The sequence below is a fragment of the Etheostoma spectabile genome, chromosome 3, assembly GCF_008692095.1.
Source record: "Etheostoma spectabile isolate EspeVRDwgs_2016 chromosome 3, UIUC_Espe_1.0, whole genome shotgun sequence".
NCBI classification, from domain to species: domain Eukaryota; kingdom Metazoa; phylum Chordata; class Actinopteri; order Perciformes; family Percidae; genus Etheostoma; species Etheostoma spectabile.
The window spans coordinates 33523941-33538253 of record NC_045735.1 but is presented as its reverse complement, the minus strand read 5'-3'; the positions used below and the strand labels follow the sequence as shown (position 1 = coordinate 33538253).

General features: G+C 39.1%; 1 protein-coding gene and 1 long non-coding RNA gene across 2 annotated transcripts; one reads left to right on the top strand and one right to left on the bottom strand.

The window, feature by feature from the left end:
• Nucleotides 1–293: 293 nt before the first annotated feature.
• Nucleotides 294–3616, bottom strand: LOC116674402 (uncharacterized). Its single transcript, XR_004328093.1, has 7 exons — nt 3359–3616; nt 2622–2742; nt 1956–2184; nt 1579–1852; nt 1334–1498; nt 1127–1203; nt 294–472 (listed from the first exon to the last, which is right to left on the bottom strand). It is a non-coding gene; the product is annotated as an uncharacterized LOC116674402 (long non-coding RNA).
• Nucleotides 3617–4243: 627 nt separating this feature from the next.
• On the top strand, nt 4244–5636 carry LOC116687049 (uncharacterized). The gene is made up of 4 exons (XM_032512137.1): nt 4244–4396; nt 4608–4858; nt 5231–5421; nt 5533–5636. The coding sequence occupies exons 1-4, from the start codon at nt 4307–4309 to the stop codon at nt 5634–5636; spliced, it is 636 nt and encodes a 211-aa protein (XP_032368028.1). The 5' UTR covers nt 4244–4306.
• Nucleotides 5637–14313: the final 8677 nt, after the last annotated feature.

The window sequence follows — 14313 nt, the reverse complement described above, 5'->3', positions numbered from 1 at the left end:
GGGGGGATATAAAAAAAAAAGTCTAATCAACCAAAACTTTCGCGACCCCCATGCAGTACCTCCGCGGACCCCCTAGACGGAGTTTGTGGCACACCAGTACAGGTGGTTGACTATGCTTTTATGCCACTTTTTCACTAAAGCACAGTCCTCGTCTTTGCCAAGTTGTTCCAGCTTCTTTGACAACCCTAATGAAATTAGTTCACATAGCAAACATAGTTAGGATATACACATTGTTGAATGTTATATAATGTAACTAACTATATTAATATATATATATATATGATCAGATTACCTTTTGCTACATGCCATACGTCATAGAAGTGGGTTATTTTACGCTCTCTCAGGAACTTTTGGATCTGAGGTTGACGGTCAGTGATAATACAGTCCAACTTCACACCACTTCTATGTAGGAGGTCCAAGCTTCTCATAAAACCCTCCTTCTCCATGTATGAGCTTCCCCCACCTTGTTGCTCTGTGTAGAAAGAGAGACACATACAATAGGTGCCCATTATTATTATTATTCCATTTTGTATCATAACATTATGTACACACACTTTTGATAAGACAGATGTAAATGTGCTGTATTTATATAGCGCTTTTCCAGTCTTAACAACTGCTCAAAGCGCTTTTACATCTACAGGAAATATTCACCATTCACACACTGTGGTCGGGGCTGCCATACAAGGTATGCTCATCAGATAAACATTCACACACATTCACACTCCGATGCACAGCACCGGGGGCAACTCGGGTGTCTTGCCCAAGGACTCAGTGTCTTGCCCAAGGACACTTCGACAATGACTGCAAGGGCGGGGATCGAACCACAAACCTTCCGATTGGCAGGCAACCGCTCTACCACTTAGCCACAGCCGCCGAAGATAAAGCTTATAATGGGTTCTAATGACACTATTGTCAGTACTACTTGTGCATGTGTCTGTGATCTATTGCGTTAGGCCAGCCACACACCATGCATGTTCAATCCGCGCCGTGCGTGTCACGCAGGCAGTGTTCAAGCTCTAACCTGTTCACATGGGAGCAAAAATAAAAATGGACACGCTACACAGCTGAAACGCTCATGTGACACAGCCAGTGTGTGGCCGCCCTTAGTGCTAATGATTTCAAATACCTGCACCAGCTGTATGTCTGTGATTTCGTTGGTGTGCACATCCATCATTGTGTAGCTCCCATACTTTGCAGAATGTCCTAGAATGTAAAGTTTTTTTGATTTTTGGTCAACAAACATGAAAGTGAGATTATTCAGTGGAAGGCAACACCTTACCTGAAATACTTGTTATAATGCAAATACATTCAAACAGAAAGAACTTATGTGTACCTGGTGAATCTACTCGCATATCCCCCCTGATGATGACACTCTTTGCCTCACTGAGCATTTTAAGCTTTTGTGTTTGCCATTCAGTCCACCTGTGGATTACAGCTGGTTCCAGGTATGTCCTGGCATGTCTTCTGACATGTGTCTCAGCTGCATTGCCTCAAAAATCTACACAAGAATAAAAAGTAAATCAGTTGGGAAGTGAAGGTTAGACAAACGCATTCTGCAGGGGACAATGATGACAGTACCTTTTTCATTTTCGAAAATGAAGCACCACAAAAGTAAATGGCAGCAGACAGCTGAAGGTTGCCCATAGGGGTGCTCCCAGTAATTGGCTGACTCTTCCACTGTCTGAAGAACTGGCAGTGAGGGCATAGTTGGTCAATAGCTACGAAGGACCCTCTTCTGCGTGGTAGGACACTACAGACCCTTGTGCACACAGGGCAGGTCTCAAACAGGCTGAGGAGGCATTGCTCAAAAACAATGTATTTTGCATCACCATACGATGATATCGGTGATGTACTACAAGAAACAAAGAAAAAACAACATTGTCCATCTCAGTCAAAAATCTATATCAGAATCTGACACATTGTATGTAAATAACTACTTATGAGAGTTTGCTTACAAAAGCTTACATGATTCTGTTTCCGTTGTAACTGACTGTGCAGGATTGAATGTGGAATCTTGAGGATCATGGCCTGCATAGGGAACATCCTCAACCTTCTCCTCAAATTCAAGACGTGGTCTCTTTGCTGTCCTCAGACCCTTCAAAGGAGTTGAAGATAATGGCCCAGAGACTGAAGGAGCAGTGGGGCCTACTGCCACACTTTGACACATCACTGTTGCCTGTATGCCTTCAAATGGGGGAGGGGGAGACTATTTTAGTGGGGTGTTTTATGGATTGCTTAGTGCCTTAGGACAATGTTCTGCTCTGATACAATAATATAAGTAAATCAAAAGGCATTTTCAACACACAATCTAGCATTCAGTCATATCTTTTGTATACAAACACATTCATACCTATTGTCCAAATTATTTTCTCCAGCCTCCACCACAAAAGGAAATGCAATTAATTGAGATCAGACCAATCAGCGATAATACAGATGAATAGTTCAATTCCTACTATAAATGGTTTACTAATGTGTTGTGAATGGCTCACATATTTGATAAAAGTAGCTACTCAGTAATCATGGTAACATTCTTGGATAACACAGCTCTGCTAAATACTACCCAGTCATAATGCTACACAAACACCATAAGACGTCTGGTTTTGTAAGATTAGAAAGGTTACCTTTGCTTCGTACGTGAGGTCTTAATGTCTTATGAGACAGTTGTGTGCCACGGGATGCCACACTTGGAGTATCTGTTTGGCATGCTGCGTCTTTCGTGTGTTGTCGTTCTCGTGATGTACTCTGAAATAATAAAAAAAAACATGCAAATAAATAAATTGCAGCCCAAAATTTCACAGGAGACAGGCAGTGATCGCCCAGTGTGCATTTCCAACTCATTCAATTGCTCAGTCCACGAGAATGTCCTGTCCCCATTTCCCCCACCGCATCCCTCTGGGTTTGAAACAAAATGGCCAGAAGATAGAAGACTGATAAGACAGGGACTGACACTTTACTCTGGTTCCGACTTGGATTCAGAGTGAAAGGCTTTGAGGTGGTTTCACGAGATTGACTAGATATCATTTGAAATAATAACGTTTCCAGTTCTGTTGTCGAAGCAAATGACATAGGTGAGTAAAGTTACAGCTTAGCTAGCAACCAAACTATCATGATTCTACTCAACTGCAGTTAGCTGTCTTGCTGAAATATAATCAAAATTAACCTGACAAAGTGGATAAACATGCATGTAAACTGTAGATGTAGCTACATGACAACACAGGGTATTTATTCGTGAAACATTAGCAACATTAGAAAAGAAATGCCCCTTTGCCAATACAGTTTCAACACACATTCCACATATGCTAGCTACAGGATACGTTAGCATTGCTAATGTTAATATTAGCGACAAAATCATACTTACAGCTTGTGGTTGTGATAACCATACAGTCAGAACAGTCCCTTTTTTCAGCAACAGCAGTTTAGCAAATCCTGTTTCAAAGTGTCCAAAGTTTTGAAAGCTGTCTTTGGTGAAATGGATCTAGCAAATTAATAATTGAGTGTCGAACTTCACAGGGATCTCCTTATAGAGAAACATCAGCCATGCCCGTCGAGTGTTTGGTTCCTTGGGAAGACTATGAAAAGTGTCTCCATTCCCTTTACAGCCTGGAACTCTGCATTTACGACCCTCCTCATTGTCAATATCCTGGAAAATATTCCAAACGTTCTTCTTTGTAAATCCCGTCAAAGTACACAGAGCAGCGTTCTGCGTCAGACATCCACTTGACCTAGCTACATTCTGAACTGGTCTCAGGTGAATGGTCTGTATGTAAAATGTGGGGCGTGGCCGTTTTCTTGATACATCCATGGGCGTGACAAAACTACAGGTCCCGAGATGTTGACGTCATCTTTTAGCTTTGTTGGGATTCGCCCGTTTTCAGCGGCAGTTTCAAAATGTGAGATTTGAAGAGGGTCCGTGTATGTTTTGGTCATTCGATTTTCATTTCATGAACAGGTATTAAAAAACAAAAAACGAGTGGTTATTTGATTTTCGTTTTAAAATACAAAATTGAAAATTGAAATACAAAGCATTTTTCCATTTCATGGTCAAAAACGGATGAGCGAAATTTAAAAAAAAAAAATTGATTTTGATTTTCTATTTCATACAACAAAACATATAATCACTAGAAAAAAGAAACGAAAAAGGGCCTGTTTTTTCATATTTTCGGACCGGATGTTGTCGCAAAAGGGCCAATGAGACTGATGCCGCCGTGTAGTGAGAAGAGGCTGCTTCATGTGTAACGCTCACCTAGCTAGCGTGACACATATTTCTGTTCAAATTAAAAATTGTTACTTTCTACGTTAGATAGAAATGGACCAGTACATAGTTTTCAGGAACAATAAACGAGTGTGTCTCAGGGAAGAAGACATGACTGGAGAAAAACTTAGTCGCATATTTCAGGTAAAAAATACGTATGTTCTCTAGGCTATGACATCAGTCTCTGAGGGTTAGCCTGTTAACCTGACCTTAGACGAGCTGTTTTGATCGTTAACGCTAATCGTTAGCCTTATTTAAACGTAATTTAGACATTTAGAATTTGGAGAAGTTTTACTCTCAGCATTCACTGGAGAAAATACACTGAGTGGTTTTGTAATGTACACTTTCTTTACAGGTCTCAACTCGTAGTTTGTACCTAACTAACGATGCAAATGTGGCGTTGTTTCCGGGAGCATCTGGCGTGTTCAGCTCATTCGACCTTACTGCAAGAGGTCATTATGAGGTTCACGGTGAGGACGAGGACGCCTCATCAGCTTCAACTAATGTTAGCACGGGCCAACGTTTCGCATTCATGCGAACACCTTCGACTACTGCGAGTTCAACTGTCTCAGCCTCCCCCAGAGCAGTCACTAAAACATTTCAAAGGTAATGTTGTCCTAAATTGGTTGTTAAATAACAGTGGTATGATTTAATATTTTAAAATGTTCTAATTGGGTGACAGGATAGGAAATAAATAAACATGTAAATGTAATTTCACTAAAAAACACCCATAGTTATTTAACATTTGATATGCTCATATCAACTACAGTTGCCATTCTTTGTCTCCTTTGTAGCTGTTTTGTAATAACATTGAATAGTACTTTCGCATTTCATTTACATTATGTACATTAATTTTCCCCCTGACTCTCTCAAGTGACAATATGGTTATTGTTGGGAACAAAATACATGACCATTAACCATTGCCAGGTTTATAAATGACCTGTGTGTGTCATATCAATTATTTTAATATTCTTCCAGATCACTGTACCTGGCTGAGGTCGTTGGTGGGAGGTTGATTCCCAGCAGAATGGTGGTGGTCAGGTTTTTGGAATGTGAGGCTAATCTTCAAGGGATCATAGGAAAAGTACAAGATGCCATTGGAAGCTATGGCCCTATGGTACTGACTGATGCCCAGGGTAATGCTATTTTGGAGTCTGAAGGAACAACCGGTGGGTGACATTTAGTTTCTTGAAGATTAGATGATACATAATTACACATGACTGAACCACCCACCTAAGTTGTAATGTGTGTTTTCCTGGTTTCCACACCTATTTCAAAAGGTTCACACTACTGGAAACAGAATGCACGGAAGATTCTTGCTGTGCAAGAACAGGAATTCCAGGAGTTGCAGGGTAAAAAAAGGAGGCAACTGAGGAAATCTTAAAGGAACACAGTGACTTATTGGGACTTTGTCTTATTCACCGTATCCACCAGAGTTAGATAAGGGTATATATACCATTTTCATCTCTGTGCGTGTGTCAACTCTGTCTGACTGCCCCACCTCTAGCCTAGCTTAGCACAGATCCTGGAGGTAACCAGCTCCATCTATCCTACTGCTTCCAATAAGTGACAAAATAATAATCTGGGGGAAACAGTGAATAAGCTAAAGTCCCAACGTGTTGACATGTTACTTTAAACTATAATATTAATCTTTTTTGTACAAACATTGAAATGCATTGTGTTTTTAAATGTTAATGTACACTTACTCTTGCCTTTTGTTACTATTGTGACTATTACATTTTTTTTTTTTTTTTAAATCAACCCGTTGGCCTACCCTATCCATTACCACTTTTGTACAGTGACTTCTATAATGTTTGGGCCAGAGATTTATTTGGCTATCAGGGTGTCTGAGAGCCTGTCAACTTTTTTTTATTTAGTCCAATAATCTAAGATAGAATTTAAGCTCATCCCCAACCCTCTGCTTTTTTGTTTTGTGTTAGACAAGTGTCTTGTTTTGAACAGATGAATTACATAAGTAGCTGCCCTGACTTTGCCAAGCTACATTCATAAATAAAACCCTTGCTTTTGTTATGAAGTTGTTGTTTCTTTCCCCTTTTCTAACTTTTTAAACCAGGCTTCCACCCCACCACAGTCAACCAAAGCTGCAATAAAACAACCACTACATATTTATTAACATTTTTCCCTCGTAACAGCTGAAAAGATGACGCAGCTGCAGGTATTGGAGAGGTCCCTGAGAAGTTAGAAGAGCTTGTGCTGGCCTCCCAGAGCCCAGCAGACATCACCGCAGCAGTCAGAGAGCTCAGCACCCTGGCCTCCACTCAGAGGGTCCTCCTAAACCACACACAGCTACACACCAGCAAGCAGGGACTCTGCTGGGTTGTCTGTATGAGTAAGTATGCAATAGATGAAAGATAATTCTGGATCCATTTTATTTTGTGTGACAGAATTTGAGATTTCCAAATACAAATCATTTTTTACATTCTCTACCCAAGATCAGCTGTCTCATCGACAACAATTAACTGCATCTACTGATGCAAACCTTTTTGTAACAGCTCATGGTATAATGTTACAAAAACACGGAGACAATGCAGAGAGAACACAGCAGGCAACAACATACTTCAGGTTAATGGTCTGTCAGAGGCTTTTTCTGTTCTGAGATCCTTTTTTGAAGAGGAGTAAGATTTTACACTTTATACTCACAAATAGGCATGTTGTGTTTACGTTTGTTTTATCAATTCAATGTGTTGGTCAGAGTTCTTGTACAAGTGACGTGAAATTGTTTTTGTTGAAAATGTGACTACTGTTCTTATAGACATCACTGTTTTACTGATTTAAACAGTTGTTACCAAACACCAATTGTTACCAAGTCACTGCTCTTGTCAGTAATTTACATTCTGTAGTTCAAATAGAGCAAATGTTTTTCACACATTACGCTGAGTTATTGTTACGAGATAGAGCAACGCCTCTTTGTATGGAGCAAAGTCATTGTTAACTGCTCTAGAGAACAAGTTTGAAATGTCTGAATATTTCTCTGCAAACTGATTCTCGACTGCAAGTTTGTCCTGTTCAGTTAAAAATGGATCAACTCCAAAAGTAGAATGGGTTGTCAGTGAAGATCCCAGCTGTTCTCTGAAGAGGTCTGCTGCTTCAACTGAATGAGGCAACAGCTCCTGTGGTATTTTTTTTGGATACCCACTGGCAGCCAAATTATCCGGTATACCTTTACCTGTAAAATAAAAGAACATACTGTTAGTCTTAAAACTTGTGAATGTCTGTTGTAATTATTTTAATCTTTGCAGCACTGGTTTATATTACCTGGAATTCTGTGAGCATTCCATGACTCAACCATTCTTGTAAGACCAATCTGGCACAACTGGCCAGTCAGGCTGGACACACAGTATCTGACAAGGTTGTCTTCCATGTCTAGTTCCTCTTGATCCACCAACTGCAGAAGGGCTGTCTTCAGTGGATAATTGACACGATTGTTCACCTCAGGCCAGACTGGTTCAACCACATGGTTCTAAAATTGCCACAACGATTTGTCAGTCAATTTGTTCTGGTGGGTTAAAGAAAAATTGATACAATATTTAAGTCCCATTGCTTAAAATATGTTTATAATGGAGATGGAAATCTGTATATTTACCAACTCAGTTGTCATTATACTTACATAAACATACCGTCCACCTAACTGGACATGCAAATTTACCGCTGATCTAGTCAATTTAGTCTTACCAGTTCTGCTTAAAAGAACCTTTTCCCAAATGGACTCACAAAAAACAAGGCTCATGAAGTAACTACAATCTAAAGTTTGGATAAACTCCAATGTGGTTCCTTCCGCAGTAGTTTAGTGTTGAGCTGTAACCACATTTAAAAAAAGAAAGCTGCTCTTGGCCAAAGTTAAAGCTATGTTTACCCTAAAATTTAGAATTTGCTGCTGAAGCAAACTCAAAAGTAATCATACAATAATGTATTCAGTACAAGTAGTGTGTTACTGAAGCAACCACACAAACAATTGAACTGTACCCTTGTGGATGAAGTCTGTAAATAAGGTCTTCTCTCCTGATTGTGGCGATGAGATGACAGCAGCTCCTGCATGAAGAGGGTCAAATAAAACTCCTTTCCATGATCTACTCGCACCTGGTCCCACATCCCATAGGTAAGTATTGCAGGCCTATTGGATGGAAGAGTGGGTTTTAATTTGTGCAAAACTTTTCAAGCTTCATTATACAAATAATTTATTCACACTATAATACGGTCCATAACAATGTAGATTTCCAGCAATGGTCATTATACATAGACATATTGACTAAATGCAATATTTTACAACTATTTAAGGGATAGTCTTAATTTATTTGGGAGCAATATTTGTTATTTTGTTACATTATTTGCAGCCACTCTTTTCTCTCCAATTTCTGAAAAGCATAATTTAATTTGATAAGTGGGTTCAAGGTAAATGACTAGTGAAAAATGTGATTGAACCATGCTCTTACTGTAAAACCTAAAAGAGACTGCACTTATGTCATGTCATGGTTATTACAACATTCAAGTCCCAGACCATTTATAGTCTCATATCATAATATTGATAAAATTGCCAACAAACACTGTCTTGAAGAAATTACATAACCTTTAGTGCCCGCAAAGAACATTGGCTATTACCTGAAAACATCTTCATAAATGGCAAGGTTGTTTTTTATAGGCATTGTAGAATGACCAACGACCTTTTTGCTGAAGCCATCGATGGCTAAAACATGGGTAACCCCAAACATAGCAAGTTTTTCATTTTGGTCCAAATGAACCTTGTGACCCATGTAGTCAGCTTGATATGGTGTGGGGTTGAGATTGCGGGCACCCTAAAAGAGGAAGACAATCACATTATATACATATACTGTGGACAGTATATTTTATCTTATACAAACTAAATATTGACAATTAAACACTAAAACAACACACATAAATTCCACAAGTTTGATGATATAAAATGTTACGGCTGAGACTGTAACATACCTGACGTCTTGCTTCATGGTAAGGCTGATGTATAGTTCTGAGCATTGATCCAATTCGTGTCTCAGCAGCATTCACTCCTTTCATGGCAAGATACCCCTTTAACATCCTTCTTCCATATGTGGGTCCCGTCTACAAAATAACAAATTAACATGATTTTAATATTCCACAATCATATTAGCTGATATGTTTATCATGAAAATAGACAATGCAATATGGTGTTCTTGTGATAGGATTTATAAGTGCTGTTTATGTGTATGCAAGTAGGCCTACTCTTTTTTCAATCACTCTCTCCATCCATTTCTCTCACTCACACACACACACACACACACACACACACACACACACACACACACACACACACACACACAAATCAGTAGCAAAAGGAAAATATAGCAGGTTCATACCTCGGTTATAGCTTTTGCCACCTCCAACTCCAAATGTGCGTCTGGGAGTCCCATCAAGCTTGAGCCATTTTCAGCGCAAAATCTCCTCACATTTCTTGCAGAAAATCCTCCTGCGCCCCTACTTTCCTGTTGTATGCGTGCAGAGATTTCTGCAGATGACAGGCCTTGTTTCGCCATGTCTAAAATTACATCAGAGTATGGATCCAAAGCCATTTTAGCGTGGGCTAAAAGCAACGCTGGTAACGTTACACCAGCAATTAGACTGTTTTCGCGCGAATGTTCTTGCCGCATGAAAACATCCGGTCTGAGAATATGAAAAAACAGGCCTTTTTTCGTTTCTGTTTTCAAGTGAATATGTGTTTTGTTGTATGAAATAGAAAATTAAAATCAAACATATATTTTTTAATTTCGCTCATCCTTTTTTGACCATGAAAAGGAAAAATGCTTTATATTTCAATTTTCAATTTTGTTTTTTAAAACAAAAATCAAATTACCACTCGTTTTTTGTTTTTTAATACCTGTTCATGAAATGAAAATCGAATGACCAAACATACACTGACCGTTCAGCAAATCCACGAGCTACTCTGACAAAAACATTCCAAAGGTGACGAATAAAACTTAGCAACACACCAATATTAAGAGTATGTTATACGATTACAGTTGTGTCCGAGGCAATGCTCTGCTTGTTATGGTAGCTATAACTACATGCAGACTTATAACATTTATTCACAAGTGTGACTTAATCTTATCTGCAAACATGTCTCTCCTGATTGAAATATTATCAGTGTCAAATATGATATATTGTACAGCTCAATAAAATGTACAAAGTCTTTGGAAATTAGACTCCCCAAAGTACATTAGGATTTAGGAGTGCACCGATTAAAAGTTAGGTCTTCCTGAAAGAATTTACACTGAGCTATATATCTGCAGAAGAATGAGCTTTCAATGGAATGTTTACATTATGTTATCAAGTCACTGTACAATATTTGCATAATTCACTTGGATGCATTTGATAGGCTGTATTATGAATATGGCCTAAACAATGAGTAAAATAATTGTGTTCTATTATCAATATACAGGAACATCTTCATTGCTGAGCTTGTTGATGGCAAGTTGGAGACTAGCACAACACTGACTGTGCGTTTCTCGGAATTTGAGGCTTCTGTTATGTGCATCCAAAACAAAGTCAATGACGCCCTTGAACAAGAGGATTCACGCATCCTCACTGACGGCCAGGGAAACAAGATCTTGGACTCGGAAGGAACCAGAGGTATAGCTGAAGACTGTGTATTGTTTATATGAAAGAAATTTGAAATAGTACATATAAATCCAGCATACTTTTTTTTTTAATCTATGCTTCAAATTAACATATTTGTAGTAGGAGTTATTTCCCATCTCCTGAGACATGTTATACCATTTGCACAATTAATGGACTATACTTTTTTCTATACAGGATCAAAGTATTTGTTGTGCAGGAAGAACACTTTTACAATTACAAGCTAGTAAAAAGAGGAGACTGAGGTACTTAATTTGGAAAATGCACATTATTATGGTTGCATATTTGTATGTTTTGATACCTTTCAGTCGGGTTTCCGACCACACCACAGCACTGAGACGGCTCTCGTCAAAGTTTTTAATGACATCCACCTTAACACAGATAGTGGCAAAATTTCAATCTTAGTATTACTTGATCTCAGTGCTGCATTTGACACGGTCGACCACGACATATTACTAAACCGATTGGAAAACTGGGTAGGACTTTCTGGCTCAGTACTAAACTGGTTTGAAACCTACTTACAGAAAAGGGATTACTTTGTGACAATAGGTAATTATACATCCAAGCATACAAATACGACGTGTGGAGTTCCCCAAGGCTCTATTCTGGGGCCTCTTCTGTTTAACATCTATATGCTCCCACTGGCCCAGATTATGGAGAACAACAAAATAAGTTACCATAGTTATGCGGACGACACACAAATTTACATAACCTTATCGCCAGGGGACTATAGTCCAATACAAAAACTGACTAAGTGCATCGAACAAATTAACGGATGGATGTGCCAGAACTTTCTGAAATTAAATGAAGGAAAAACTGAGGTGGTTGTTTTTGGAGCAAGAGAGGAACGATTAAAAGTCTGCGCTCAGCTTCAAACAACAATGTTAAAAACAACAGACAAAGCCAGAAATCTGGGTGTAGTCATGGACTCAGACCTGAACTTTAACAGCCACATTAAGACAATTACAAAGTCAGCCTACTATCACCTTAAGAATATATCAAGGGTTAAAGGACTTATGTGTCAACAGGATTTGGAAAAACTTGTCCATGCCTTTATCTTCAGTAGACTTGACTACTGTAACGGTGTCTTTACAGGTCTCCCTAAAAAATCAATCAGACAGCTGCAGCTGATTCAGAACGCTGCTGCTCGAGTCCTCACTAAGACCAAGAGACTGGATCACATCACTCCAGTTCTGAAGTCTTTACACTGGCTTCCTGTGTCTCAAAGAATTGATTTCAAAGTACTCTTGCTAGTTTATAAATCACTTAACGGTTTAGGTCCAAAATACATTTCTGATCTGCTACTACACTATGACCTCTCAGACCTCTCAGGTCATCTGGGACAGGTCTACTTTCTGTACCCAGAGTCAGAACTAAACAGGGTGAAGCAGCTTTCAGTTTCTATGCTCCACATATCTGGAATAAACTCCCAGAAACCTGTAGATCCGCTGCTACTCTCAGTTCTTTTAAATCAAGGCTGAAGACCTTTCTTTTTTATGCTGCCTTTCTTTAAATGACTGCTCATTTCTTTAAATTTCTTATGCTGCACTGTAACTTTTATTCTTGTGTTTTATGTGTCTATTTTTTAACTGTCTATTCATGTGTTTTACCGGTTTTTAATGCTTATGATTTTTAACTACTTGTGTTTTATCTGTTTAACTGATTTTGTGTAAAGCACTTTGAATTGCCCTGTTGCTGAAATGTGCTATACAAATAAAGCTGCCTTGCCTTGCCTTGCCTATGTTCTTGTAAATTCATAGGTGAGGAGTAACTGTAAGATGTTTTGCCAATATAGGCCTCATTACAAATAGTCACAAATTGTTCCAGGGAAAGACTTTACAGAGAATCTCATACACAATTTACTTTGGTGTAGATGTTGCAATTCTTCTGTCAAGTTTCTAGGACTGCATGAGATTTAGGGTTGATATTATTTATGTACTTTGATTTTGTTTAATGTGTTAATAGCTATTGACAGGGTTAAAATTGTTGCATTTATTGGATATAATTTGATTTTTGTATATTGTGCTAATTTTGTTGACGAGAAGATACAGGCCACGATGGCGTTTTTGATAGAATTGAAGAGGTGGTCCTGGCAGCCCAGGGAATGCAAGAAGTGTCCACTGCAGTGAAGGAGCTGATGGAGTTTGCAAATTCCAACCACAGAACAAAACTGTCCCTGACTGAGGACGAAGCATTAGCTGTTAGAGATGCCTTTGCCTGTATTGTCTGCAAAAGTAACAATTTATTATATTGTTTTCTTTAAAAAAACTGTATTATCCATAATTCAGAAGTTGTTAAAAAAATACACTTTGCATTGTCTTATTTAGCAACGAATGACAATTGATAATTAGATAAATATGGAAAATCCCAGATCAGGTGTTCTACAACCATAAATAAATAAACAGCTAATACCATAGACAAAGTTTAGTCTATATACACATATATAAGTACAACTAATTAACTCTTTCCATGAAGAACATAGACCAAATATAGCAATTCATTTCAATGAAATACTGTAGTTTTTAAAACTGTTTTCTGATTTAAATTGGCAGGTCCAGTGGTTGAGCCCATGGTTTCATCGTGCTGCCAAAGCCTTGTTGGCTGTAGGAGCTGCATTGAAGAGTGGCAGAATAATTCTACCTTTTGCCCAAAATGTCGAGCTGATGATTTTGGTGACAACATTCAAAAACTAACTGGACTTTCTGATGCATAGGGAAGCATACTGTGGGAATAATACTGTGCAATTGTCGCACTCCCTCCCTCCGAGGCGCGGGGAGACCAAGAGAGGGATGAGGAGGTGCGGTAGAAAGTTCCTATGCTAAAATAGGTATACCAGCAATTGAATTTCTTCATTCCACTGACAAACACTGGACGCAGACCAAGCATCTTACAGCAATAATACTTTATTTCTAAAACCCCGGTTAAAAGAGTGTTAAAAACAGCTAAAACAATAAAATTACTAAAAGATAAAATGTTTTAAAAAGTAAAGTCTTTGTCAATCATGCTCAGTGTTCTTTACAGTCCGTGGTGATGCTTATTGTAAGGACAGCCGGCTCCTGCCCGGGAAACGTAGGTCTTCCTCTCACTGGTCCGCGTTGCGTGTTGCGTTCCCACCTGGCTGACACTGGGAGGAAACAGGGAGAGAGCTCTCAATCAACAAGTCACAAAGCAGTTCTTTGCCCACACATTCTCCGAGGACAGCTGGCAGACTCTCCTTTACTTAGCTTCATTTTCGCGTTGAACTCCTCGTTTAGGTGGCTGCAGTCCCCCTTTTCGTCAGGTTCTAAGGACGTAATCCAGTCTGCACCACCCCGAGTCCAACCGCACTTCAGTTCGTTTCGTCAGCTCTTCTCCAGCCTATCGTTTCGTCTTGGCTACCACTGTCCTCCATGTCCGTCGATCTCTCCTCCACTCTG